The sequence below is a fragment of the Penicillium chermesinum genome (genome assembly GCF_028974085.1).
Source record: "Penicillium chermesinum strain IBT 19713 chromosome Unknown utg000002l:1.0-5270490.0:1.0-5274688.0, whole genome shotgun sequence".
Taxonomy (NCBI): Eukaryota; Fungi; Ascomycota; class Eurotiomycetes; order Eurotiales; family Aspergillaceae; genus Penicillium; species Penicillium chermesinum.
This window is the reverse complement of record NW_026695312.1, coordinates 4,204,022-4,225,525: the sequence shown is the minus strand read 5'-3', so window position 1 is coordinate 4,225,525 and position 21,504 is coordinate 4,204,022. Positions and strand designations below refer to the sequence as shown.

The window sequence follows — 21,504 nt, the reverse complement described above, 5'->3', positions numbered from 1 at the left end:
CCAATCCAATCCCGCGTCTAAATACCCTCTTCTCTTATCAAAATGGATCTCCAAGGCACCCCCATCCCTCCCGGCCCTCGCAGCACTAAGGTCACCACCGACCCTGAGGCTTACCAACAACCTATCGATGAGCCCTCTGGCCCCGTCGCAAATGACTCTCTCGCCGCTGAGTCCGTCCGTCAAGGCGGTGCTTTTTCTCAAAACCGTGGCGCCGAGCCCCTCGGCGTCTCTGGATCTAAGTCTACTCTAAACAACACCGACACCTCTGCCGCCACCACCCTCCCCTCGGCCCCCGGCGGTGTTCGCGAGGACCTTGGCCGACAGGAGAAGTACCCCGATGCTCTCGGTGGCCAGGGCGACTTCCCTGGTGCCCACCTCCCCGAAAGCGGCTACACTGGAGGTCCAAGTGCTGCCAAGCAGGATCTTGGTATCACTGGCGGCCGGAACTCCGGCCAGACCTCTGCCAGCGGCAGCAACCAGTACAGCTCCGACAACCGTGGTGTGCAAGAAGGCGGCTTCTCGGGCGACTACCAGAATGCCAGCTTCACTTCTGAGATTGGTTCCGAGCAGGATCCTGGTCGTGCCGCGGAGCAGAAGTTCCAGCGCACCAACTTCGAGAGTGGCCCTGATGTCGGAGGACCCCGACAGAAGGGTGTTGATAACCAGAACCCTTATGGCAACCTGGCTGACCAGCGTGCTTAAACTCTTTTCATGTATGATTAAATCTGTTGGCTGAGCGAGCGTTATCATTTGGTTTCAAAAATCCAGTTTGGATCTTTGCTCATGATGAATCACGGATAAAAGATGTACAATAGAAATCAACGATTACGATTTCAAGCATGTTTCCGTTTTACGAATAATTCGTAAGCTTAGGTTAGGTATATTAGGGCGCTATCGATTTTGTTTCATGTACATTGGGGCTGCCTTCAAGGCACCATAGGCTGCTAATGATTTGCCAACGCTCAGACTATGCGATAATCTTCCAGCCCTGTCGCTCCATCGGAGTCCAGCTCAAATTCGTCGGATAAAGGACTACTAGTATTGGTTTCTGTCGTAGCTCGCGCAAAGCAGGCTGCCGGGCGGGCGCTCCGAGCTCCAAGTTCTGAATGCATTTTCGAGAATCCGGCGGAACTGTAGTCATGACTCGGGGTTAATTGCTCCTTCGCAGTAGCAAGCTGAGCAATCTTAATGCGCTTGCAAAGATACCTTCTGTACTCGAAAAAAACACATTATCAAGACAGCGATCCACGCGAAATTCATTCCTATCATGACTGTCGCGAATGCTCCTGAAAATGTGATCGTGGGAACGGAGGAGGCGAGGGCGAATTTGGAGAAAGGAAAAGAGGATCGATATGAAGTCCCCGGCGAATGGTGGTCAGAGGATAACTCCAATGAAGATTTCCACGCCAGGTTGTCGAGCCCTGTCATCTCAGAATTGCTGTGGCCCAGAGTTCCGTCGTATGAATGCGTTTCATGAAAAACGGGCTTCTTGTAGTTCCGGTAACTGGTGCGATGTTTCTCACGGCTCGTCTTGAGACGAGCCGCCGAGGTAGTTATAGCTGGAACCATAACTGAGACGATAGCCTTGTCGAGTGTTTTTCCGTGTTTGTAGAGCCAGCCAGAGGATTCATCCTTGATCAGTTCGTCGCCGCGATCATTGGTCAAGCGAACCTGGGACTATATTTTATCAGCGCGAGCGTGGTGTTTACGCGGGAAGGGCAGCTTTAGTTGACCTCTCTGTCCTCGAGCTTAGTTAATTCCGAGGAGCTTTTGATCTGGTTTCGCAAGACCTTCCATGCGCCGTGAGATTCAAGGTCCTTGAATTCATTCGTGTTGACCCAATTTAGCGTTGGGATAGGGTGGGCGATGATGGTACGAGCTGCGTCGAGGAAAGCCACCCAAAGGATCCATTTCAGAGTCAGAAAGAGTTGCATTCTGCTGTGTCGTTGGTGGGTATGCGCGACGGTGAATGGGTGGCTACGACCAGATCAGGCGTGGTAGGCGCGATGTAGAGGGGAAAGTCGAGCAGAGTCGCGTGTCCTGGTAAGTGGGAAGGGTCGCTTTTTAAACTGTGGTGACAACTAGTATAAGGCAAAGGGGACAGGAAAGGTCACAGGGGCCGTGAGACTTTCCATGTTAGACGTAGTTTGTGTACAACTCGAGGTCACTCGATACTTGAAACAGAAAATGGACCGGCCTTGAATCTAGGGGACGCAGGCAATGAGTAGACCCGATCACTGGAAGAAATGGGTCTACCTTCTACGGTAGCTGCTGGTTGGTTGCTAATTTGTTGATGTGCACAACGGTATGCGGTTTATATCCCTTGTTGACTGATAACAAAAGACAAAGGGATAGATCCACTTGCCCGGCCGAATTGAGGGCGCTTTTAAGTCTCAATAGCGCAGGGGCAAATGCAAGGTAGATTATATACTTGGCGTTATCGGAGACGCTCACACCATCCGGATAAATTCGATCTATCCTCGCTTGTTACATTGCCAACGGTTGTCATGAACTTGAAACAGGCCTGGTGAGCCTGTGCAACTATAATTACTACTGGTACTTTGGTGATTAAGACTGTGGCTAAATTCAGTGATCAAAGTGCTTGTTTCTTGGTTAGGCCCACGGACAGTCTTATCAATTCGTGGCCAGGAAGAGACAATCCTACCGTCCACTAGCCATGTATAGCTGCCGGTCTGCCAAATAAAAAAAATCCAGACCCTCGAACAATATCTAATATCGAGCAACGCTACCCATTACGGTAGAAGGCGAAGTGCTGGGGCCGGAATATTAGGTATGTATGGTAAATTTTTGATTGGAACTGATCCTGCCTTTTTTTTTCATACACCATGAAATAAACGCCGAGCTGCAGTAGAGCAAAAATGGAAAGAAATGACACCCAGAGGCCGAACCCCTAACAAGCCATGCGTGGTCCTATCAGACAAGAACATAAAACCTATACAAGAAAAGCCTCCACGAGCTGTCGAGAATGTGAAGGACAGAAGGAGGAATATGAAAACGGAGGTACACAGAAAAGCAACTCATGAGACTGTTTAGTGGTTCACCTTCTGAGCCTCCTTCTCCACCAGCTTAGCGAGCTCCTCATACACCTTGCTGAAGTCCTCACCATCCGCATCCGCATCAAGGTCCTTCTTGTTTTTCTTGCCGGCTTCGCGAACAACCATCACAACACTGGTGGGGCGTTTGGTAGCAGCAGAGGCACCCAGCTCGGCGCGCGAGGTGACGAAAACATAGGGGATACCGTGGTCTTCACACAGAACGGGGAGGTGGGAGATAACGTCCATGGGCGAGATATCGGCAGCAAGAATGACAATGCCATTGGGGAGATCGATCTTTGCGTCCGGGGCGGGGACGGGAGACTTACGGAGAGCCTTAACGACCTCCTTGACACCACGCTTGAGTGACTTGTTGACAGCAGCTGGAGAAGGATTCTTGTTAGCATGGGTGCGAACGACATATTTCGGCCCTACTGAAGAAATGACGGGTGTTCGAGAACTTGCCCACACAATGCAATTGAATTCTTCGCACAGAAATACTCCATTGCATCTATACGGACGAAATCGCAATTTCATGAGTAGACAAATTTAAAAGAGACGACTTACCCTTCTTCACGCTCTTAAGAACCTTCTTAGCCTGCTTGTCCTCGACCAGTGGCTCAGCGAATGGTACGAGAGCACCAATTGGGCGCTCAGCAGGAGCATCGACGACATCAATGTCAATCTCGCCCTTAGCAGTGACACCCTCAGGAATGGCCTTCTCCAGACCTTCAATGACCTGGGAGGTGATCTGCTTCTCGACCGCATCGGCAAGAGCAGCCTTATCCTTCTTGTCCTTCTTTTCCTTCTTGGGCTTGCTCACGCCATCCTTCTCGGAGCGCTTCTCTTTCTTCTCAGCGCGCTTCTTCTCTTTTTCGACTTTATCCTTGCCCATTTTGACGGATTTGAGAGAGTAGGGTGGGTGTGGGGAGGTTGGGTGAGCTTTTCGGGGTGTGTGTCTATGGGAAGATTTCCGCGAAATAATTTCTTTAAAATTTTGACGCTAAACCGTATCTGGAAGCTCCACATTGAATGACTAAGGATCCAAACAACGAGTCCACGCGCGACTTTCCGATCTGGATGCCCTTCAGATCCCTTTTCTTTCAAAGACCCCAAAGGTTCATGAGACACGTCCGCTTGTTGTAGTGCGGTCCGGCAGCCTTCCCCGTTGTCCTGCATGTTGGTAGGCTCCTGTGGTCTGAATTCGTAACTCGTTTCGAGCTAACGGCGACTTTCTTAGGGCGGTATGGAGCACGACGAGAATTCGCGTCCGGCCTCTCAGCTGATTGCTGGCTTTGCTTCCCCTTCAACTCCCTCGGGGCCTCCGGCGGCTCGGCGGAGCGTGCTTCGTCAATCACGTCGCTCCTCCCAGCCGATTTCAATACCCGCTCCAGTTCACGGTTAGTTGGGCTACATGCAACGGAAAGAACATGTATAGGAAGATTAACTGAATTCTGCAGATGTCGAGAAAGATGAGTTGCGTGTGCAAGTCAGCACTCTCCGTTACGAGCTGGAAAATATTAAGCAAGAGCGGGATCTTCAGACTCTTCGATACGAGAAGGAGTCCCGAGATCTGCAACTGAAGTGGGATGCCGATTTTCGAAAGGCACAGGTGCGTTAAAATACAAGATATATTGGTTTGATCTCAGCTCATATTTCTAGGCTGCTGAATCTGCAAGCAATCGGGCGACCCTCAAAGCTGAAGCCTCCGCCAAAGAATTGAATGAAGTCCAAGAGCAAGCCTTGATTGAAAAGGCTTCGCTGGAGAGGAAGATCCGGGCTCTCCAGGATGAGAAACAGGCCTTACAGGAGGAATGTGACGAGAGCCGGGCTCAGGCATCTGACCAGGAGCGACAATTCAAGTACCAGATCAACGAACTCGAAACGGTCCGCGCTTCGCTTCAGAAAACAATCGAAGAGCTTCAGAATGACCTCCAAGATGCTCGAAATGCGCAACAAGCAACACAAGAAAGATTAGCCGAACGCGAAGCAGAGGTAGCTGAACTCGAAGCAGAGAATATCCGTCTTAAGTCAGAAGGGAATGATGCTGAGTCAATGGCAGTATTCAAGCGACAGTTGTCAGAACAGGTCAATCATATCCGCGACTTGGAAACGACGAACCGAGAACAGGCTTCGGAACTACGACACCTCCGAAAGGTTCAGAAGAACGTCGAGGTTGTTGAGGAACAGAAGAGATCGCTGGAAAATCAACTACAACTTATGAGTGGCCTCGAAGCAGAACTCAATACATTGCAGTTCCAGAAACAAGCTCTAGAGGATGAGCGGCAATCCTGGACGATGCTCCTACAGGGCGATGATGGATCCGCAGAATTTGACAACCCAGAGGCTGTTGTGAAGGCTCTTATGGAGGAAAGAATCGAAAAGGCTGCAATGGTTGATAAGCTCGGTCTTGTCGACGCTCAATTTTTGGAGAAGGACGAAGCGATCAAGAACTTGGAAGACGAGACAACAAAGCTTAACAAAGAAGTCGAAAGTTTGCGCGCTGCTGGAGGAGCTCCCGCTGACACCCGAGCCCGCCAGCGGTTGGAACGATTGCGTGCGCTAGCCGTAAAGGAAGTCGAATACCTACGTGCACAGCTGAAAACTTTCGATGAGGAAGAACTCACCATGAACGGCGATGAGAATCAATTCGACGCCAAAAAGTCAGAACAGATCGCCCAGCTGCAGCAACTTGTGGACGAGTATCGTGGCGAACTGCAAAAAGCCCACGAAGAGTTATCCAAGCAGGAGGCCCCGCCTCAACAAGAACAACCAACCCGTGGAACCAAACGCCCTTTTTCATCTGCGGATAGCGAGAATGAGAGCGAGCGAATTGCTGGTCTATCGAGAAAACTTCGCAAAATGCAAGACGCGCTGGGCAAATCTGAGCAAGCCAGAACTCTTGTCAAGAAGGAGTTGGAAGCCGCTAAAGCTCAAGTAAAGTCGCTTCAATCGAAATCCCGCACTCGTGTGCTTGAACTGCGAGACAACCCAACTGCCGAAGTAGAGAAGATCAAGATGTCGACCCTCCGCACTCTTAAGGCCGAAAACCGAGATCTGCTAGCCCAGCTCCAAGGAGATCATGCTAACGTGAAAGTTGTGCCTGTCAGCACACTTGAGAGCCTCAAACTCGAGTTACAAGAGATGGAACGGTTGGTTGCAGACAAAGAAAAGACCAACCGTCGACTCAAAGAAGTATATGCGCTGAAGGCGATCGAGTTCCGAGAAGCCGTGGCGTCTTTACTCGGGTATAAGCTTGATATCCTTCCCAGCGGTCGTGTCCGTGTCACATCGATGTTCCACCTGTCTGCCGCGTATCGACATGGTGATCCTAGTGCCTCGTCTGACTCTCGCGGACCTGGGAGCATGGGTAACGGGGGAGAAAACTCAATCGAGTTTGATGGCGAGAACGGATCAATGAAGCTAATCGGAGGAAACAACACCCTCTTCGCCATGGAGATCAAACCCCTCCTCAAGTTCTGGGCCCAGGAAAGGAAAGACATACCATGCTTCCTTGCAGCTATGACTTTAGATTTCTATGATAAAACCACTCGGGCATCTAGAGTATGATGTCAATGATGTGCGCTTCTCTGATCTGGTCGTGGCCTTCCTAGGACCCACCAAGAGGGCCAGTAACTCCTCCCCCCTATATTCATTTAAGCGATTCCCCGGCACAACCCCGTGCTATGTTTCTATGTCAGTTTGGTGCTATCATAATAAGGTGCCTTTGTTACCAATGCCTAACTATTGTATTTGACCAACCACTGTTCAATTCTTCCCCGTTCATCTTGGCTACGTGCAGCAAATATGTACGTACGGTGCTATTAGATATCGATGCTCATTAGTACCGGACTTTCCGTCGACTATACGACAAGTTGGGGGGGGGGAGCATAGGCATACATCTTGAAGAAACAGGAAGAGTCACCGCCAGCTACGTCGGATTTGCAGGCTCCTGCAAATTAGTCCAGCGTTGGCAAGAAAAAGTATCCGCTTGTATACTTGTAGTATCATGTGCATGTCAAGATATCCGGCTGGGGTTGGCCAAAGCATTGTTGTCCAACATTGTCCATACGTTCATACTTGTAGAGGCGAGCTAGGTTTATGTAGAGAGTGTGGAATCATGATGATAGGGCTCAGGCGTCACATCAACGTAGCACCGCTCTCAAGAAGGACTTGCTAAGGCGCTCGGAGCCTTTCCTGGCAGCTTGAAATCCGGAATGGTTTCGGATCCCCAGATCAAGCGGCGGCCATGGAATCCTAATAGCTATAAGCATTCGCTCTCGTATCTCTTCTGTCTCTTCTTTTCCCACTCGTAAAGTACCTCCTTCAGAGCATTTGCTACTTATAGCCAACAGACCTTCTTCTCTTATCCGTTCTTGCATGAAATAGTCATTCCACGTCCACATCCCCTTTGGCAAACATGCATTTCGTCGAGAGTACACGGCCCCTGTGTCCACTAAGCTGTGAGAGCTTCGTGGTTTTGCCTTCAAATATACTAATCAAGCAAATTAGAGCCCGCAGAAGCCCATATCAATCAGGGCCAAATCATCGAGCCCCAAATCATCGAGCCAGAAGTCATCAAGCCAGAAGTCATCAAGCCAGAAGTCATCAAGCCAGAAGTCATCAAGCCAGTCTACTGTCCAGAGCAATATGAAATAGTCATCCAAACCTGGGCTCCCCTTTTTGTCGACACCGACAAGCTTACTGAAGCGGAAAAGAGAGCACGGGGTGAGAAGAAGGCCGCAATCATCGCCTCGACAGGAGTTCTAGTACTCGTCCTCATCTTAGTCTTGGTGGCGGTGCTATGCGATCGAGAGAGATGGCATTCTACCAATAGCCTCCCCGAAGTGGTAGCTGACCCCAGTGGAGACTCTTCAATGCATCTCCCCCCCGACTACGAGGGGCATAAGCGTCAACCTCGTGATATGGAAGGGCTTGAGAACATCGACAGTCTTCCACCCCTCGCGCAGTGCGAGACAGACGATGGCTGTGAGCCAGAGGACTACTGCTTCGAGGGATTTTGCTTCGAGCGCATCGAAGAACAAGCCGGACAGGAGCCGGAGGAGGTCGGGTCTGGAGACAATGGGGGCAAGAAGAAGAAGAGGCCCAAGAAGCCTAAGGCGCCTAAGAAGCCTAAGACACCCGTACCTGCTTTTCCCCCGCCCCAAGGTTGTGAGCTTTCATCTCAGCCGTGCCATCAGAATTCCGACTGTTGCTCCCTAAAGTGCATCAAGCACGGCTCTAAACCTGCTCTTTGCGAGCCGTGGCAGCCCTGGAGCTTGTGCAAGAAGAATGAGGAGTGTTGGAGCCACCACTGCGAGCGCCGTTACGACTGGATCTGGCGATGGAAAGTGTGTTACCCTGCGTGATATTTAGAGGGGAGGCAGGAGCTTGTATCTTGAAAGTTCTTCAGTTTTGTTTTCGCTCCTTTCCATTTCCATTTTTTCATTTCTCGTTCTATTTTTGTGATCTGACACTCGTGGTTTGTGCTCGACCGACATGCTGTGAATATTGATATGGGTTGTGATTTTTAAAGCGGAAAATTCATTTCGCCATCCCCATGTACGATGCAGGGTGGCTTGACTCGCGCTCCGAGTCAGGGTAAATCTTGAAAGTCCATGCTGTTGCTAGCGGGATCATCATAAACAGCCCGAACCACATCTAAGATGTCTGATGAGTATGTGCCATCTTCTGCGCAGTTTCGAGCTCTATTTCGCAGTTCCTCTTGGATATAGTTGCTCGGAACTTGGCTCTTGACAATGATTTCCAACTGCTTCCGAAAACGTTTGTCCCAGAACTGTATGTGCAGCGGATAATGTTCGATATTTGTAAGATCAACGATCTGGGTAATCAGGCGTACAAAACCTTGGTTAAGCTGGATTAAATGCATGCTTCCGTTGAGAATAGCGATTAGAGCGAGCGGATCGCTTGCAATAGATCTTGTACTTTATCCAGCGTAGCTCCGTTAGTATATCTGCTAAGTATAGAGATATTCCGACTTCATTCTTTGGAAACTAACCTTCTTCGAGACCTTAAGAGGCGTCTAAAGTAGGAGAAGCGGACGGTGGGAAAAGGTACTCTTGATCCTCAGGGGTTTTTTTTTTTAGGAATTTAGCGGTCAAGGATTTGCGTGAAGGGCAGAGTCAAGATAGCAGATATGATAATAGACTCTTGTAACAAGATGCCTAGAAGGACAGGTGTGTGTCAAAAATTTCGCGTTCTGTGGTTCATCAGGGCTCGGAGTGATCGTGTTCCAAGTATTCGATCGCGGGGGAACTGGGTTCTGCGGCATGCGTCATGTATCATGCGCCATGGTGTCATGGGTGTTTCCTCAAATTGCTGCCCACATAATTCACACTTCCACTTCCTTCATATGGAAAAGACGTAAGACAAGTCGCTGTATGCATAGATGCCGGCAGATAGAGAGGCATAAGGTAATGGATATATGAGACGTTCGTACTGGATCTGTGACGACAGGAGTGACCAGGGACGAATTTGGCCTCTGAGATGACTCAAATGAGACGAAGTTAGCGGCTTGGACATAAATCAAATGGACAATGACCGGCCTTGGAGATTGGAGGAGAAGGTTCCCAGAACTCGACAAGATATGGAATGTCGGCCTTTGGAACGAAGGCGAGGGAATCACGAAAGTCTTGGTGTTGTGCTAGCGAGGATACCTGAGAAAGGCCCATCGAAGCTGTCAAGGATTCGATACCACAATGGAGGGTACGGGTGAGGCCGGACGGCTTTGGCTCTGCAAAGAGCAAAGCAATCGTCTGCACGACCGGTCGGAGCAGAATCTGGCCTTAGCATGGCACCTAAATTGAAGCGAGATGTTTGTAGTTGTGGGTTTAAGTCTTCTGTGGTTCTTGTCAAGATGTCAGGTCGGCAAAAGAAGGGAAGGTGGTATCTCACGGTCGGCGGGTTAGTAGAAGAAATACCCTCAGACAATGGCATCCATGCCTCTATTATAGATATAAAAAGTAGTAGGCCTATCGAAAATAGATCACGCATATCATTTCGTTCTCCATGAGACGGCAGTAAGACTAGAGGTCGCGACGATTGCAGTTCAGAGCAAAGCCCAACATTGCAGACTCCAAGGCATTCACCTATCAGGTATCATGAGTATACCTTGGAGATCGAAATAAGACAATCGTATATTCTTTGTGAAGTGGAATTGCTCATTTTCATCCTAACCGGTAGTTTAGAATCGCTTTCGCTGCTGTTTGTATCGGGGAGTTAGGGCTGCGGGCCCGTCACTACGGCCGCGCGAATAGCTTCACCTCCCCAAATGATGTCGTCTCTTCAGCAAATTCGCCATTCCAGCCAAAATACTTGCCAAAACCCCCTCAAAATATATCAAATGAAAGCTCTCATTCTGCTGAACCCATAAATGAGATAAAATTTAACCCGGCGTTGCTTGATATTATGTAATTTCAATTTGAAGCCTCCGAAGGGTCCCATATAATCCTAACATCGACGACTTCAACCACCACGAGGGTGAGTGGCGTAGTGGTTTGCACGCGCGACCCATTGCTGCATTAAAACGAGTCCTGTGTTCGAATCCGAGAGAAATCAGTTTCCAGCTAATTTATCGAGTTCGAGGGAGTGCATCGCACCTTCTTGTCCCGGGAGGGAAAGGAAAAACCGTCCAGCCAAACCAGCAGGACGGCAGCGCGCCTTCCAAGAAACGAACCTCCCAGAGTGCCAGTTTCTATAGCCTGCCGGACTTTGTCCGAGGGTGAATCTTTTGCTCGCGTGGGGAAATGGACTTGACCGGAATCAAGTTTTTGCTGCTTTGGCATCAGATAGCCGGGTCTTGCGACTCGGATTGATCTGTGTTGCAGCTCCAGAGCTCAAATTGAACTCGTGGACTCAAATTGAACGTCACAAGTGGCAAGCCCAGTTAGGAAAGGAGCCCCGTTAAGGTGCCGGAACACACAGGTTCAGAGAGTCGGCTTCCAGTTTGGCGTAGAGAACTGTGAGTGCTGATAAAGAAAGCAGTCTCATTGCTTTAACAAGGCCCATCGGTTTGCAACTTGAGCAAAGCGTTTATAACGTATGGAGTGTTGCATTTTGCCCTGGTCTCGTCGACGATGAGCCCGCATTGGCTTATACGTTGGCCAGCTCCAGGAATTTGGCCACACTGGCTCAACCTCTTTCACAAATCTATGAAACAGTGCTTCACCAGAATCATAAATAAAATACAACTGACAAAGCGGGAGCCGCCTCTTTTAAGTAGAATCCGAAGGCTCGGCGCTCCTGATTTCCAATCGGGTCTACAAATCGGAGCCACGCGTCAACTAGAGTACGGGTCACGTACTAGTGCCATGGGATCTGTTCACGGATATAGCGAATTCCGATAAATACCGAGCTGACCGTTCCTGTGCGGACCATATTCACACTGGCGACCTGTGCTGGTGCAGCGACTGCAGTGGAGTTCCTCTTCGGAGTGTGTGCTATGACGAATTGTGCGCTTAGTTGTCAGGTAGGGTACTAGTATTTCAGAGGAAGCGCTTTCGGCCAGCAGCGTGTTCTATGTGGACTTGCAATTGATACACACGTTTCGCGAGTTGGTGCCCCCAACACGGACGGTTTCCTAGTGGCGGACATCGGGTATTAGGGCTAGAGGGGATTCAAAAGGAGATACACGTTACTGGGTATGTACCCGTGCACGAGCCCCAGTTTCATCACCTCTAGAAGAGTGAAGCATGGGCATAAGATGTCTCGAGTACGCTGAGGGTCTACTAGAGTCAGCCACAATTAGCGTGATTTAGGGTCGAGAGATCAGATTATACGGACGGACGAAGGAAGGGTTTTGGTGGCTGTGATTGGATACGAGGTGACGCTAAAGCATGGGCCTCTCGAGCATTTGAGGGCTGCCATTGGCCTGTTCGGTTTATGACGTCATGGCATGGGTTTTCCAGTTGCGCTTTTCCATTTTGGGCGACGGTTTTGTAGATTCTATATGGCTTACGGGGGTAAGAGGGGGATGTGTTTCAGCTGCAGTGCTATCTTTGGACTCGGAATGAGCCACAGTACGGAGTACCAAGGTGAATTAGGATCGAGTCGGTTTTGCCTTGGCCCATATATCTACCGGTCTCGCATGTGCGAAACTTTCTCTCTCAAATCCATCACACCAGTCTCTCGTTACGGTTCAACAGCTCTACACATTTCCTGTCTTTACATTCTACAGCCAATCACATTAATTATAAACAGACTTTACATCATTTCAATATGTAAGTCCTCAACGAGAAACCTCTAGGACTATCAACATGTCGATACTAACCATTGACCACTGTCTCAGGGCCCCTCTTCCTCTCATGATCTCCGCCGTGGAAAGCACCACCAAGACCCTTCTTAAGCGTGAAGATGCAGGGAGATTCTCCCTCTACGTTTTTGCTATAATTGTCGGTTGTGTGGCTGCCGTGCTGATCGGCTGTGGTATTTGGAGCATGTATAATGGAGACCCAGAAGGAGACGTGTACCTTGACATTCCTTCTCACCAGAGGAAATACATGCGCGAAGTACGACTACGAGGCCTCAACAACCTGGCTTATCTGGCTAGAAGGCCCGATATGGTTATTCCCATCGACCAGGTGGATTATTAGCACGCCTATGCACAGTCGTCGGGCTTGAACCGGGTAATATTCGGCCACGGCCTTTTGAACTTGGCGATGATGACAACGATAAACCATGTCTCTCCCTATTCGTCTTTTCTTAATTTTCCTTCCTTTTCTTCTCCATCATGTCGAACTATTCTTGTTTGATCAAGTCGAAGGTCCTTGGAAGTTACGAGGCATGCATTATCATTAGGGCATACCCGGGCGACATGGGACATACCTTGAAGGAATTGGCAATCAGGTACTACCAACTGTGAGACTACTACCGATCATCATGTAAATGTAAAATACGTTCATTCACTCCTACATTTAAATTTTGCGCTACGAATATTTTTGGTCCAGCTCTTCGCCGTCTTCATTGCATCACGTTTGAAATACACTAATTCTAAGGCTTTATGGCTCTGCACCTGCTTTAAGTGGAAGGTCGAACCCCCAGAATGCAAGAGGGTCCGCTTGCCATTATCGACTATATTGGAGGGGAAAGGTTATACAACAGGTAAGGACATGAATCATGTCAAAAGAAAGTAGTTTGATATGCCGTGGAAAGATGACTGGCAACCTGAAGTCTACGACTAATAGTAAATCAATTCATTCGAATACTCTCAGCCACTCCTTCACACTCAATGGAAGGATATTCTACAGGAACGATCAATCTAACAGAACAAGTCTGGACTGTCCGAAGTGGGTATATTAGAGTACCAATCTCATCTACAAAGATCCCCGAGGAATCCCATGCCCAGCTCTGGTAGTAGATGACATGCGTTGGAATAGAAATTATGTGAAAATAAAGATGGACAGACCTGGTCCCTGTCTTCCAGGCCCGTCCAAGCCTGGGCTCATGCTCAAAAAAGCGTCACCGGTCGTCGAAGTAAATATAACCCAATGCATAATGCAAAACAAGATCAGAGTCAGAAGATGAAATATGCTGAGGAGCAAAAGATATAGTCGTAAAGGCTGAAAAGTCGGCAACGTCGGAAGTCGTCACAAAAGGTATGAAGTGTCACGAGAATAAAGGGGGATATGAAGAATTAAAAAGGTTCAAAGATATGTCAAAGAATCGAAGCGCACGTCAACAGCCGAGAGGTTCGGCAGACATGGGACCCGCGGGGCGGTGAACAGGGTATCAATACACCTATAACTGTTTGTGTAGAAAAAATACCTGACTAGTCAGGTTTACAGGCGCAGGGCCAATGCGGCCGCAGCGCCGAAGACCAGGCTCATCATCGAGACGGAGGCGCTGGTAGCACCGCTCTTGTCGGTGGTGGTAGCGGCGGCTGCGGTGGCCTGGGTGCCAGATCCCGAGCCGGAGTCAGTTCCAGTAGGCTCGATTTCCGCATTGGCGGTGGGCTGGAACACGTGGGGCCGGTAGGTATAGCTCATGGAAGTAGTAGGAATAGACTTAGTGTACTTGCTGGTGGAGGTGGCAGTCACAGTAGCAGTTCCGGTAGCGCTGGACGTCGAGCTGGTAGAAATGGAGGTTGTGCTGGTGGAAGTTGTGCTCTGAGTAGAGCTGGTGGACGAAGCAGACGAGGTAGACGTGCTGGTGCTGCTGGTGCGGCTGGCGCTGCTAGTGCTAGAGCTGCTGCTGGTCGAGGAGGTATCATCGTCACTATCATCGCCACTGGAGCTGCCGTCGACGGCGAAGACGACAACATTGGCCTTGGAGCCGCTAGGCACAGTAACAACACAGCCAGTAGCACCACCAGCACCAGTGAAAACGTCCGCTGCGGACATCTCGTTGACACCGTGAGCCGAGGGGTCAATCTTGCAGGGAAGACCATTGCAACCGCCACCCTCGCACACAATCTCGATACCGAACTCAGGCTTGGTATTGCGGAAGGGAGTAGCCGGCTCCAGGTAGATAGGGTTCCAGCCAATCTTGGCAAAAGTGTTGCCATCCGCATCAGTGTTGGCACCAGCAGTGTAAGGAGACCAGTTACCAACAGGGTTGGAAGAAGAACCCCAAACGCAGCCCTCTTCAACAGACACACCGGGCGCGTTGATGTAGTACTGCGCGGCAGTCTCACACCAGTAAGATGTGCCGGGGACAGCCAGCGTGGTCAGCTCCTCAACCAAAGTGGGAATCAGCATGGCCTCGTTTCCGGGAAGGACGGTCTGGCAGAAAGACACGGGCTTGCCGGCCTTGTTCTGGGCTCGCAAAGCACCGGTCCCATCCTCACAGTAATCCTTGTTAGGGAATGGCTTTTGAATTTCGCCATTCTCGTCACAGTAGAGACCACCATTCTGTCAATTGTAAATAGGCCGGAACTCTGGGGGTGACAAATAAAAAAAGCATTCACTCACCATAGACATAGGATAGCTGTAACTGGTAGCCTTGGGATCCCATTGCATCGAGACCTGACCGGAGGGGCAGGCGTACGGGCAATAGTGACCAGGCATGCAGGCTTGATCGGGGCTCATAGCCCACCCAGCGTTCTTCTCACCCGGCGTCACGGCGACAAGACCAGCATCCGATGGGAATTCACACTGACCGCCCCTTTTCTGGAGAGTTGCGTTGACCGGCGCATGACGGTGGACGTGCTGATGGCCATGGTGTGCAGCCTCAACGCTGGCAATAAGAGCTACCAAAGCAGCGGCGCGGACCGATGTAACCTCGAACTTCATTGTGTATTGCGATTGTCGGTTGCCGAAAAGGGTTTCAAACGAATGGATAAGATCAGAAGATCAAAAGAGTGTGAGGGCAACGAGGCCGAAGGCCGTAGGACACAATGCGCGCGGCAGATGAGGTTGTCAAGAAAGCAGGATGGAGAAGGGAAAAATCAAGCAAGAAAAGGGCCAGCCCATTTCTCCATTTTTCCTGGACCAGGACGTACGGAGTCCAACAAAGCTAACGTGAACTATGGCCTGTTTAGGGAAAACGTGCTTCACAGATCCGAGCGCGAGGTAGCCGCAGCACCGTCACGCGGCGGAGAAAGACCCTGAGTGGTCCCTTCCAGGGTCGCTGGAAATGAGCCCAATGAACCCTAGCGATGATCTAAACTAAATGGGGAGCCACATGCGATGCTTGTGCAAAACAAAACCCTCCCAGTTGCCCCTGACCCAAACACGTCGAGGAGGCCACTAGTACTTTAGCGCCAGGAACAATTTCGCATCCGACGAATAGCACACTCGCTTCCCCAATGGTTCCTGCTTGGCAGGTGGAGAAGGACCAATTAGCCTCACAGAAACTCGGTTCCAGTGGGGTCGGAGTCAGGAACACCCTCGCCTCGTATGGAGAGAAAAAAGAAAATGGCTGAATGCTGGCGTTCGTATCATCTGAGGGTGCCTCCCAGGGACATGGATGTGGCGTACAAGATCGGGAAAAAGGACCTGCATACCCTGTATTCCGTACGAGAGTACCTATTGCGTATCCTTGTGCAGGAATCTCAGCCCTGACCAGTGGCCCAAATCAAGTCTCATCCACCTTGAATCGCATAAACAAGAAGGAACCGAGCCCCACCACGTGCACTTCCGAACGTTGTCCTTTCGCGGTCAATCCTAGTCGAAAACGGCCCTTTCCCATCAGCCCAGTCGTCCGGATCGTCGAGTTCGAGACCTGCTGATCCGGTCTTTTCTTTTCGTCCACCGGTTTCGTGGGGAACTGCGCACATCCGTCTTCCGCCAATGGAAGGACAAATGATATAACCCCGATCGTCTGGGGGCCTCGGAGAGGATGCCGTGGCCCTACGCTCGCATGAACCAGTCGAACTCAATTTATGTCTGCTACATGATGGACTCCTGATGATAAACCCCAATCACTCATAGTTAACCAACCCTCATTTCCAAGTGACAGTTCAATTCCCCGAGTATAGGTACTTGGAGAAGGCCCAAGTATATCATTTTTGGGGCTCCCCCTGCATTTCGACATAGTGTGATGGCCCGTTCAAGACGGACAACGAATCGACTGATTATTGAACAGCATGCCACTCCGGAATCCTTCCGGGTATTGCCCGGCTATGAGGGTCTGTCGGGGCTGAACACGTGGATTCTGCACTGCGTGTTGCCTCAGCCTCGAGGTGTCGATTTGCCAAGCCGCTATAATCTCCGCGGGGGCAAGTCGTCCGTATTGCGGACGCAAAAGGGAAGTTTTGGAGCCTTGGATATCGCTCTGGGCCGAGATCGTTTGACGAGCAAGAGCACTCGCTGCGTTCACGATTATCTTGTAAAAGAAAAATCTTTCATCGCGGTAGCTTCCTCGATAGATACCTAGTAAGCCGCTCAGCACAGCCTTAACGCCCTGCATGAGAAGCCAGCTGAAACTTCCCAAGTATTAGTCATCGAGGCCTCCTTGGAATCGACTTGAACACTGCCACATTGTGGTCTCGGTGACTTTAGGATCATGGAATCTCGATCTTGCCATAACGTAAGATGCCCCAGGCGAAAGTAGTAGCAGAGTCGCGCTCGACTATCTCCGAGACTTGTCAGAGCTGCGCGACCTCCAAGGTCCGATGCATTCGAGATCCGGAAACCCCACAAACGTGTCAGCGGTATGTATATCCCTCTTAGAGTAACGTGGGTGTGGTGGATTGACTGCTAAAAGATGCTTGCGCCTGGCGCGCGAATGCGTTAAACGTCAAACTGGGCGACGTTTCCACGGATTCCAGAAAGACCGGTATGGCTCCAAAAAAAAAATACTACCTTCAAATCGGATGGATCAGGTGCTGACATCCAGTGAAGGAGGATTGAGGCTCTGGAGTCAAAAGTCCGCGAACTAACCGCCGCCCAGACTGCTAGCGGAGATGTGCCAAGTCAAGTTTTCGCTTGTGCAGCAAACAAGCTGAGCACTAGTACTGCTACGGGGCTTGATGTGATTGATCAAGGGCTGCTGGGTTTACAGACAGCCGCCGACTATTTGCAGGCCTTCAAGAGCGATCTTGTTACCAATTTCCCCTTCGTGGTCGTGCCTCCTCAAACCTCGGCGCCTCAGCTTCGAATAGAGAAGCCATTCCTCTTTTTGGCTATCCTTGCATCAGCATCGTACAAGAATCTGTCCCTCCAGCGGTCGCTAGGGGCGGAGCTCCGAAAAGTCGTTGCATTGCGGATGATCATGGGCGGCGAAAGTTCTTTTGACTTGCTGCAAGGGCTCCTTGTCTACTTGGCCTGGTAATGATCGCATATCTGAAGTTCGGGGCAAGAGTGACTGCTGACGTGACAGAACAGGTCTCATTATCATACCAAGCCACAACGGTTTACCCAGTATCTTCAACTGGCCATCAGTCTCATCATCGAACTGCGGTTAGATCGTCCGCCAACGACTATATCACATAAAACTCCATTGCGTTTTGAACCCAAGTTCGACTTCAATAACCGGTCACTCAACCGACCGGCCTGGGGCAACGATGAAAAGCGGGCAGTCGCCGGATGTTACTACTTGTCATCGACGTGAGTCTAAAGAGCGATTTTCTGCCAACTCTCATCGCTCACTTTCACGTTCTGTAGCGTTTCGATCCTCCTACACAAGCACAATAGCTTTCCTTACTTCCCTTATCTTGGGGAATGTATCCAGTCCCTCCAAAACCAGGCTGAATATACCCATGACCATATCATTTGTCATCTTGTTCAATTACAACAGCTTGCCGAGAAAATTGATCGCTTCTCAACGAGCAACGGGGAAGAGCTGATCAAGCCTGGCTCGGGGTCAGAAATGTACCTCTCGAGCCTGAAGTCGGACCTCCAGACCCTTCACAAACGTCTTCCCTCTAATTTTGAAGATACTCGTGAGTCCTCTGACCACGCCTACCATCTCTCTTTAACCTTCGCTGATATTCCGGTTACATAGGCCCCCTTGGCATGGCTTTCTATGCTACCAGCCTGGGCTTATACCAGCTTTCTCTAAGCATGTTCAACCGGCGGCGCGAGCAAAATATCAATCCTTCCGAGATACAATATGATGAGATGGCGTGTGCCGCAATCAATTCTGCTGAAGCTTTACTAGACCTATACCTCTCCCTTCCTGCTGGACTGGAAGTAGGGTTTACCAACTCCATGTGGATTCAGACAGCGTTTGCCATGTTGATTGCATATAGACATACTGCTGCCATGGCAACGTCAACACAGGCAGTGGCGTTACTTCGCACACTCTCACAGCTCCGTGAACGCTTAGAGGGTCTCTCAACTTCCGCCGTGGATATGAATGGCGACCGAGATACCTTTGTCGATTTCAGGAGTAGAGTGTCTCGAATAGAAGAAAGGCTAATTAGTCACACTGCGATGCAAGAACAAACTTCGGAACATACACCACATCCGGATGAAACTTTTGTCGGCGGTATGGGCGGAACCCCGGTGGCCGAAGATTTTGGAGGCACTATGTCTTATGATGGCATGCTCCTGAATCCGGAAGTAGGCTGTGGGATGGCCAATGATTTTCTGTTTACTGCTTCTCTCGACCAAATCATGAGCAGTTGGCTTTGAGCCACAAATTCGACGGTGATCCCAGAGAACTACCCCAACTCCTCGGGGGTCATGTCGAACGCCTTATTCTCAACTGGAGTGGTCTCACTACGGCCAGACCCTATGTTGACACGTTCCTCGCTCGAGAAAGGCGATGGACAGAAGCTCGCTAATCCATGAGGTAGATGGCACGAGAGTTCGAAGGAGATCGTGAGCAGCTTAAGCCCACCCTAAGCCAGGGGAGCAGGCCTTGCAGCCGAATCTTTCATGTATTGTAACGATCAATGCAGCAATTCGAGTCACAAATGTCTCTATTGGGGGCAAGTCGGTGATCGTCCTTTCTCCCATGCTATAAAAGGAAACCATATCATAAGGCTGTGGCAGAAGAGCGGGTCTGGGGTTGTGTTTCGCCGACCGACAGCCTTCAGGCACTTCTCGCGATCTGCATCGCCGAGCCGAGAAACATTACATATATAGTCCTCACCATTCAGCTAACCATAGTAGAACAACAGCTCAGCGAACTTTCCACTCAATACGAGTATTCACCATGCGGGCTGTCTTTCTTTTTCTTCTACCTACTCTCGTTGGCCCCGTGTTGTCATTCACACCATGTCCACTCCTCGGCCCTTCCTACCCCCCTTACACACTCAACAACAACGACTCTACTCTGGCCGAAACTTTGAAGGTCCTAGAAAATAACTTCACAGATCTTGTTACCACGTATAACGGTCCCGCTGGTGGCATTTCACCAAACACCTCCTTCAGCATCGCGCTTTTTTCGTCCAACGAGGGAACTGCTGGAGCCGAGCCTTCCTTCTGGGAATTTGATTATACTTCGCCAGCCCTGGCAAAGTCGTCTCCGGGCTCCAAGAATGTTTCTCAGGGCAGTATATATGGAATTGGAGGCTTGACTGAGGTCTTCACTGTATGGAGTCTGCTCATCGCAGACGGAGATATCCTGGAAGACCGCGTCACGAAGTATTTTCCGGAATTGTCCAATGCTTCGATTAATTCGACCGACCCTGTTAGCCATGTCCAATGGGATGAGATCATGATTGGCCATCTTGCTAGCCATATGAGCGGACTTCCTCGGGACTGTTGGTCTATTCCTGAATAAAAATGCCAGGCATCATCTAACAAACCTTCCGCAGACTGTCCAAACGATTTGATCAGCCAAGGTCCAACCGGGGCAGGCTTACCAGAACACCAAAAGCCCCTCCCAACTTGCTGTGGAAGTGATGATAAGTGCAGGAATGAAGGTATACAATAGCTCCAGGATAGTTTGTTTTAACGTGCTAACTTGAATAGGTTTCATCAAGCAACTCGCTTCAGTCACCCCTGTTGCCCCAGCCGGGTATACACCGCTGTACTCGAACACAGCATTTCAGCTACTGGGATACTTGCTCGAAAGACGCGGCGGAAAACCCTTCCAAGAGATTCTTCAAGCGCAAATACTCGACAAGCTCGGTTTGAACGAAACTACCGTATTTGCGCCTGTGGATTCATCTCAAGGCGTTATTCCGGTGAGCAAAGAAGCAAGTGGATGGTCTACTCGTAAGCAGGATCGGACAGCGTAAGCTTTACTATCCTTCCCTTCCTGGTCTATCAAATCTGACACAGATTCCCCAATAGTTCCAGGTCCATGTTCTCCAGCGCAAAAGACCTTTCTGTTGTCGGACAAGCGATTCTCGATTCGCGCCTCCTTTCCCCAGCTCAGACACGCCGCTGGCTCAAGCCCGTGTCTCTCACATCCAACCCAGCCAACTCCATGAGCACCCCGTGGGGTATCTACAGCGTGACCAGCAATTACAATGATACCGGATTCATGGTGGAGATCTTCAATATACTCAGCAATGAAGGGAATGGCGATGGTCTCTACAGCTCTTACCTTGGCCTAGTGCCATCCTATGGCGTTGGATTCGCCATTCTATCCGCTGACACCGAGTCTCCTGCCGATTTGAACGCACACGCGGATTACTTGTCGAGTGTCATCAAGGGCCTCACCAGTATTGCGATTAGCCAGGCCGCCGAAAACTTCGGCGGGGCCTACGCCAACTTGACGGGTGACTTCAACTCCTCTATTACCGTTGGCGTCGATGAGCTGCCTGGCTTGTTCGTGAATGAATTCGTTAGCAACGGTGTTGATTTCAGAAACACCCTGGCCGAACTCCTGAATATCCATAACGGGACGGACGTGAGCATTCGTCTGTTTCCCTACTGAGCGGAGTAACTCCAAGCAGGCATTCAGAGCTGTTTATCAGGATAAGACCGCCTTTGCGGATGCTGGAACTGCCACCTGTATCTCGTGGATGGATGTCGAAAGGCTTCAGTATAACGGCCATGGCTTGGATGAGTTTACCTTCGCATTGAATACTGACGGCAAGGCTGTTGGTGTTGAAATCCCGGCCTTGGGATTGACTCTGGGCAAACAAAAGTAA

General features: G+C 50.2%; 10 protein-coding genes across 10 annotated transcripts; 7 read left to right on the top strand and 3 right to left on the bottom strand.

The window, feature by feature from the left end:
* Nucleotides 1-42: 42 nt before the first annotated feature.
* N7468_002444 (uncharacterized protein) lies at nt 43-702 on the top strand (the record flags this gene model as incomplete). The annotated part of the gene is made up of 1 exon (XM_058471741.1): nt 43-702. The coding sequence occupies one exon, from the start codon at nt 43-45 to the stop codon at nt 700-702; it is 660 nt and encodes a 219-aa protein (XP_058334882.1).
* A 483-nt stretch (nt 703-1,185) lies between these two features.
* Nucleotides 1,186-1,934, bottom strand: N7468_002443 (uncharacterized protein; the record flags this gene model as incomplete). Its single annotated transcript, XM_058471740.1, has 2 exons — nt 1,186-1,677; nt 1,734-1,934. The coding sequence occupies 2 exons, from the start codon at nt 1,932-1,934 to the stop codon at nt 1,186-1,188; spliced, it is 693 nt and encodes a 230-aa protein (XP_058334881.1).
* Nucleotides 1,935-3,050: 1,116 nt separating this feature from the next.
* N7468_002442 (40S ribosomal eS12 domain-containing protein) lies at nt 3,051-3,948 on the bottom strand (the record flags this gene model as incomplete). The annotated part of the gene is made up of 2 exons (XM_058471739.1): nt 3,051-3,436; nt 3,621-3,948. The coding sequence occupies 2 exons, from the start codon at nt 3,946-3,948 to the stop codon at nt 3,051-3,053; spliced, it is 714 nt and encodes a 237-aa protein (XP_058334880.1).
* Nucleotides 3,949-4,230: 282 nt separating this feature from the next.
* On the top strand, nt 4,231-6,623 carry N7468_002441 (coiled-coil domain-containing protein MAD1; the record flags this gene model as incomplete). The annotated part of the gene is made up of 4 exons (XM_058471738.1): nt 4,231-4,236; nt 4,294-4,453; nt 4,514-4,665; nt 4,716-6,623. The coding sequence occupies 4 exons, from the start codon at nt 4,231-4,233 to the stop codon at nt 6,621-6,623; spliced, it is 2,226 nt and encodes a 741-aa protein (XP_058334879.1).
* Nucleotides 6,624-7,473: 850 nt separating this feature from the next.
* On the top strand, nt 7,474-8,422 carry N7468_002440 (uncharacterized protein; the record flags this gene model as incomplete). Its single annotated transcript, XM_058471737.1, has 2 exons — nt 7,474-7,489; nt 7,566-8,422. 2 exons carry the CDS (start codon nt 7,474-7,476, stop codon nt 8,420-8,422), a joined length of 873 nt encoding a protein of 290 aa, XP_058334878.1.
* A 3,906-nt stretch (nt 8,423-12,328) lies between these two features.
* N7468_002439 (uncharacterized protein) lies at nt 12,329-12,664 on the top strand (the record flags this gene model as incomplete). The annotated part of the gene is made up of 1 exon (XM_058471736.1): nt 12,329-12,664. The coding sequence occupies one exon, from the start codon at nt 12,329-12,331 to the stop codon at nt 12,662-12,664; it is 336 nt and encodes a 111-aa protein (XP_058334877.1).
* A 1,185-nt stretch (nt 12,665-13,849) lies between these two features.
* Nucleotides 13,850-15,301, bottom strand: N7468_002438 (SUN domain-containing protein; the record flags this gene model as incomplete). The annotated part of the gene is made up of 2 exons (XM_058471735.1): nt 13,850-14,920; nt 14,981-15,301. 2 exons carry the CDS (start codon nt 15,299-15,301, stop codon nt 13,850-13,852), a joined length of 1,392 nt encoding a protein of 463 aa, XP_058334876.1.
* Nucleotides 15,302-17,044: 1,743 nt separating this feature from the next.
* On the top strand, nt 17,045-18,062 carry N7468_002437 (uncharacterized protein; the record flags this gene model as incomplete). Its single annotated transcript, XM_058471734.1, has 3 exons — nt 17,045-17,163; nt 17,357-17,779; nt 17,894-18,062. The coding sequence occupies 3 exons, from the start codon at nt 17,045-17,047 to the stop codon at nt 18,060-18,062; spliced, it is 711 nt and encodes a 236-aa protein (XP_058334875.1).
* Nucleotides 18,063-18,320: 258 nt separating this feature from the next.
* On the top strand, nt 18,321-19,087 carry N7468_002436 (uncharacterized protein; the record flags this gene model as incomplete). Its single annotated transcript, XM_058471733.1, has 2 exons — nt 18,321-18,393; nt 18,456-19,087. The coding sequence occupies 2 exons, from the start codon at nt 18,321-18,323 to the stop codon at nt 19,085-19,087; spliced, it is 705 nt and encodes a 234-aa protein (XP_058334874.1).
* Nucleotides 19,088-19,613: 526 nt separating this feature from the next.
* N7468_002435 (serine hydrolase domain-containing protein) lies at nt 19,614-21,504 on the top strand (the record flags this gene model as incomplete). The annotated part of the gene is made up of 5 exons (XM_058471732.1): nt 19,614-20,163; nt 20,218-20,325; nt 20,375-20,639; nt 20,705-21,260; nt 21,289-21,504. The coding sequence occupies 5 exons, from the start codon at nt 19,614-19,616 to the stop codon at nt 21,502-21,504; spliced, it is 1,695 nt and encodes a 564-aa protein (XP_058334873.1).